The 6,319-nt window shown below is 35.5% G+C and overlaps 1 protein-coding gene across 1 annotated transcript; it reads left to right on the forward strand.

The window, feature by feature from the left end:
• Window positions 1-830: 830 nt before the first annotated feature.
• LOC308686546 (hydroxycarboxylic acid receptor 2-like) lies at window positions 831-2,571 on the forward strand (the record flags this gene model as incomplete). The annotated part of the gene is made up of 3 exons (XM_081394983.1): window positions 831-1,484; window positions 1,576-1,668; window positions 2,512-2,571. 3 exons carry the CDS (start codon window positions 831-833, stop codon window positions 2,569-2,571), a joined length of 807 nt encoding a protein of 268 aa, XP_081251109.1.
• Window positions 2,572-6,319: the final 3,748 nt, after the last annotated feature.

The raw sequence follows: 6,319 nt of genomic DNA on the forward strand, positions 1-6,319 counted from the left end.
ATTTCTTTTCTTCAAATGTTTAGTTAGTCATTTTAAACCCCAGTTTTTATTTTAAAGTGTCCCTATTATGTTATTTTAAAGGCTCCTAATTTTGTTTTGGAGTCTCCTACAACAGGTTTACATGCATCAAAAGTCCAAAAACATTTTCTCACATTGAACATCACCACATTTTTCAAAGATTCTCAAATGGACTGGGATGGATGAATCAGTCTCTCTAAATCCCGCCTTTTCGCGAGCTACTCTGCTCTGATTGGCCAGATGGCCCAGCCTGTTGTGATTGGTCTACCGTGTACAGCGCATCTGTCTCTATCTCCTGTCAGAAAAAAACAAACCTAATATTTTATCTGAAGTTTATTCATATCTGGTGTTTTATGTGACGTGTAGCAGATGTCGTGCTCATATATTCTTGTAACAGCTGTGAAGTCAGTGTACAAAACACAGCACAGAGATTTATACACATCCACAGGGAAACTGGACATTCACTCTTCAGGTGATAAACTTCTGTTTTTGATTGAATTTCTTTCTTTTTTTACCACCAACAATAATCAACTGCGTAATTGTGTTTATCTGTCCAAGGGTTTTGGGGCAAGTGTAATTGTTTAGAGATATTGAATTAAAAGAGACTGTATATCATTTAATAATGAAGTGCCCTCTGGTTTATTTGAATGTAAACAAAGAACTTTTAGAATTCTAAACTGGATCGTTCAAACTGGATGCATTAAAAAATATTCAAATCTTACTTATTCTGGTTTAATTCACTGGTTCATTTACGCTTCTCTTTTCCAGTAAATCACAGTTGCAGGATATATTGCTGAAGACAAACAGACAAGATGAACTACACAGTGAACTTCACCACACCTGAAGCATCTACAAACTCTACAACTGATTATTTCTGGTTACTTGAAAGTCTGAGAATCTGTGTGTTCAGCATCAATCTCCTGTTTGGCTTTCCTACTCACTCCTATATTATATGGCTCATCATCACAGGAACGGAAAGTGGAGTCGCATCAGAGTTCTTCAACCTCAATCTCTCTGTTTGTGAGCTTGGTGTCTGTCTGAATTTTGTGTTTTATATAATGTCAGTTTGCTTTCAGGGAATCTCAAAATTACCACTCTTTTTACTAGGCCTATCCCTTACTGGCCGTCCTCTGTTTCAGTGTCTGATCTGTGTTGAGCGTTACCTGGCAGTGGTTCATCCTGTAACCTTTCTGAAGTACAAACCTCTCAGATATAGAGTGATCTGCTGCACTGCAGCCTGGATACCTATTCTTGGCTCCTGTTTTCTGTGCCTGTTAATTTCTGACGACTTAAAATTCACATTGTTCTTGTCGGCGCAGTTCTTCATCTTCTTCTCCATCCAGTTGTTTTGTCTTGTGGCTGTTCTCAGAGCTCTGAAGCAATCAGGACCAGGAGAGAGAAGAAGAGAGAGAGAGGAGGAAAACCACATGAAGAGAAGAGCATTTCAAATCATTCTAATAACTACTGTGAGCATGACTATCATATATGTCCCATTTGCTACAACAGGATTGTTTACCACTCTAACAAACCACTATATTAATGGACTTTGGATCACAGGTTTTATCTGTTATATACTGGCTGGTTTTGTTCAGCCTGCTCTTTATCTGCACCGCACTGGGAAACTCTCCTGCTCTTGTGTACTATGAAATGGTGATGTATGATTTAGTTGTTATTTAATCATTTTAAATAATTGATAAATTAATTGGCTGTTAAATTAAATCATTTTATGCTAGATATAGTTATTTATTATTTTATTATACTGGAAAATTATAAATTCAGTTTTTGGAGCTGATATATTGCTTTTCTTTTTCCTGTGTAGCCTTAAAGGGCCACAATTGCACACTGACTTATAGTTATAGCTTCATGTGGTGGTTTTGGTTATGTTATATGTTACATCTCATTTAAAAAGTTGTAGGTATTTTCATGTGTGTATATATATATATATATATATATATAGCTATATATATATATAGCTACACCTGTACGCTGCCTATTACCCAACACTTTTTTTAAGCCTGAGAATCGATTCATAAAAAAGTAAAATGTGCAACAGACAGAAGATATGCATATTCCACTATTGGTTAAGAACGTCTTGCTCCATATACATCACTCAAAAAAAAAAAAAAAAAAAAAGATTCAGGCCCTTCATAGATATGACACATTTAAATTTTGTTCACTTCGCTTTACTTATATCTAATTAGGAGTAATGCATATTTATATTTAATGAGTCTAACATAAAATATTTAAATAGTGTCATCTATGAAATGTATTTAAGTTTGATCAACTCAATTTAGTTACATTTAGGAAAGTGGAGCTCCTTCTGCCCATATTCATAGGCCCATATGCCTATCAGACTCAACAGCTTTTGATGATACATTAAATGTTACTCACAGAAAGAATCATAAATAAATGCAAAACACTTGTACCTGTCACGGACCTGCTGGACTCCTCCTCCTCTTTGCTTTTTTCCTGTTTATTGTGTCTCCCCTACAGGAGGGCGAAGCACAGGTGTGGCGTGGTGCGTGTGATTGCTTCCTGGATCTTGGGCTTTAAAATCTCTCCAGACCTGTCTGTGGGAGGCCGCCACTTTTGTTCAAGTCCTTGTTTATTTTGTTCATGTTTATTTGAATAAAACTGCACATTAGGTTCTCACTACAACCTGCCTCAGTGGACTTACGTTACAAGAACTGACTTCTTTTTCAGATAGTAGGCCACAACCACTGATCTATATAATGTCATTCTATATAGATCAGTAGCCACAACACAATTTTGCTTATGAACACAACAACCATCACATGAGTCTCCTTAAACTTTGATATCGTGCCAATTGCTGCATCTACTGCATCTTTTTACTAGATTTAACATTGTATCATAAACGTAACACATAAGTTACATTGTGATTCCTCTGTAAATGAGTTTCACAATGAAGAGTATGTATAAATGTACCTTTAATGTGGCTTCTGTGTCTTGGAGGTGTAAAGTGGTTCAGAACAGGCTAATGTTCAATGTTACAAACTGATTTACTGATGTACTTTTTGTAGATTGTTATTCCAATAAAACACATCATGACCCAGTGTCGCCTTTTCCCTATTGATGGTTGCCACAGAGATTATAGCAATAATCTTGACTTCTTGTCAACACAAATGTCTAAAGTATTTATTCCCTCTCTAACTTTTAAATTCTCAGTCTAAGAATTTGCCTTTCAGGTGTTGAATAAGTGGCACCTGTGTTGTTTAGTGTCAGATACATGAATATGATTTGGGAGGACTGAACAAAAATTAGTGATAATTTCCTTTTTACAGATTTGAGTGATTGATTTGAACACGTATACTAGCAAAATGTATACATTGAATGTGTGATAAGTCACTGCTTAAAGAGGTCTGCCAAAAGCTTGAAAATAAAATGCAATGTATAACAATAATCCAGTTGCTCTCGGACATTAAGGAGCAGTTGATAAATATTGTGTAAAATGTTAAGTCAAGTCAGTGACATTTAGTGGAATTAAAACACAAGTCTGCAAAATAAAATTTGACAAAAAAGTGTCTGCATTTGTGGTTGAAATTAAAATCAAAAAGACGATCAGACGGTCTTTTTGATTATAAATGTTGTCTTTTGCATACTTGGTGTTTTATGTGACGTGCAGCAGAACTCATACACACATATGTGGCATCTGAAGTCAGTGTACAAAACACAGCACAGAGATTTATACACTTCCAGAGAGACCGGACATTCACTCTTCAGGTGATAAATTCACATTTTTGAGTCAATTACATGTTTTTACAATTAATAAGCAGAAACATTTCTACTGTGTTGATTCGGGTTTTTTTTTTTGTTTTTTTTTTTGTAGGGCAAGTTTAATGAGTATTTCACTGAAATGAAATAACAATTTAAAATTAATTCAAGTGAATCAAGAAAAGTAAATTGTAAGAATAGAAAGAGGTTGTTTTTGTAGGCTATAAATATATAATATATATATATATATATATATATATATATATATATATATATATATATATATATATATATATATATATATATATATATATATATAGCTACTGCCTTTGTATAACCATTTTTGCAGATTTAACAATGATGTGCTCTGGTTGTTTGAGTTTAAATTGGAAAATTTGTAGACTTACAAATCAGATGTGAACTTAATTTACACGTCTCTCTTCCCATAAATCATAGTTACATTATTATGTTTTGTCGGCTGCTGAACTGAGGAAGACAAACACAGAAGAGATGAATAACTTTAGAGTGAACTTCACAACTGAAACATCTACAAACTGCACAACTCAGTCTTTTGATTTAATGGACAGTCTGGACATCTGCGGATACACCATTGCTTTGTTGTTTGGTCTTCCAACACACTCCTATATTATATGGCTCATCATCACAGCAACAGAACGTGGAGTCGCATCAGAGTTCTTCAACCTCAATCTCTCTGTTTGTGAGCTTGGTAACTGTCTGGCTAGTTTGATCAGTGCACTGTCATTTTGTTTTTTTGGTCTCTCAACATTACAATTCTTTTTACTAGGATTTGTCATCACTGGCCGTCCTCTGTTTCAGTGTCTGATCTGTGTTGAGCGTTACCTGGCAGTGGTTCATCCTGTAACCTTTCTGAAGTACAAACCTCTCAGATATAGAGTGATCTGCTGCACTGCGGCCTGGATAACTGTTCTTGTCTCCTGTTTTCTGTGCCTGTTATTTTCTGACAACTTAGAATTTACATTGCTCTTGTCAGGGCAGTTCTTCATCTTCTTCTCCATCCAGTTGTTTTGTGTTGTGGCTGTTCTCAGAGCTCTGAAGCAGTCAGGACCAGGAGAGAGAAGGAGAGAGAAGGAAAACTGCATGAAGAGAAAAGCATTTAATCTCATTCTAATAACTACTGTGAGCATGACTATTATGCATGTCCCATATATAGTCATAGGAGTTGTTTACATTTTGAAAAAACAGATTATTAAGGCACTTTGGTCCATTGGTTTGATTTGTTATGTGCTGTCTGGTTTTGTTCAGCCTGTTCTTTATCTGCACCGGGCTGTAAAACTCCCTCTTTCTTCAAAATAATAGAGTGTTTGATTCGAAATGGGCAAGTTAAAGCAGCTTAATGATGCCTCCAAATATTTATTTAGCTGTGTCCAAGAATTAACACAGCTTTTTGTGTTTTAAATGTAACATGCTACTGTAAGTGTGTAATACATTGTGATTCCTCTGTAAACACTTTATTCTCACATTAAGTTGTTTTTAAATGTACAGTACATTTTTCTGGAACATACTGATTCTTAAAGCTTGCTTTTTTATTTTTATTAATGGATTAATTTAAATTATTTAAATAGGACCTAAACATATAAGAACACAACACCTCAAATACATACTAAAAATGTAAACATAAGCAATGACTTAATGTGCATATTACAGTTTTTCTCGATTGCTTAAAGGGTTAGTTCACCCAAAAATGAAAATTATGTCATTAATGACTCACCCTCATGTCATTCCAAGCCCGTAAGACCTTATCTTCAGAACACAGTTCATCTTCAGAACACAGTTTAAGATATTTTGGATTTAGTCCGAGAGCTTTCTGTTCCTCCATTGAAAGTCAATGGACGGCATACTGTCCATGTCCAGAAAGGCAATACAGACATCATCAAAGTAGTCCATGTGACATCAGTGGCTTAATCTTAAGTTTATCAAGCGACGAGAATACTTTTTGTGCGCAAAAAGTAAACAAAAATAACGACTTTATTCCACTATTCATTTCCTTCTCTCTGGGCCTCGAGCTATTTCACGTAGTATAACTGTGTAGCGCGTCTGTGTTGTACGTCACACGTAGGCTCACTATTGGCCGACGCTGGTCATGTGTGATGCGTGTGACGTATAACACAGACGCGCTACGCAAAAACACTACGTGAACTCACTCGAGGCCCAGAGAGAAGGAAATGAATAGTGGAATAAAGTCGTTATTTTTGTTTACTTTTTGACAACAAAAAGTATTCTCGTCGCTTGATAAACTTAAGATTGAGCCACTGATGTCACATGGACTACTTTGATGATGTCTGTACTGCCTTTCTGGACATGGACAGTATGCCGTCCATTGACTTTCAATGGAGGAACAGAAAGCTCTCGGACTAAATCTAAAATATCTTAAACTGTGTTCTGAAGATGAACGGAGGTCTTACGGGCTTGGAACGTCATGAGGGTGACTCATTAATGACATAATTTTCATTTTTGGGTGAACTAACCCTTTAAACACTATAACCAGGCTTTTGAATTAAAATTTCAAAACCATAATCCGATTTATCAA

Source organism: Scardinius erythrophthalmus (assembly GCF_964197995.2).
Source record: "Scardinius erythrophthalmus genome assembly, contig: HAP1_SCAFFOLD_408, whole genome shotgun sequence".
Lineage (NCBI taxonomy): Eukaryota > Metazoa > Chordata > Actinopteri > Cypriniformes > Leuciscidae > Scardinius > Scardinius erythrophthalmus.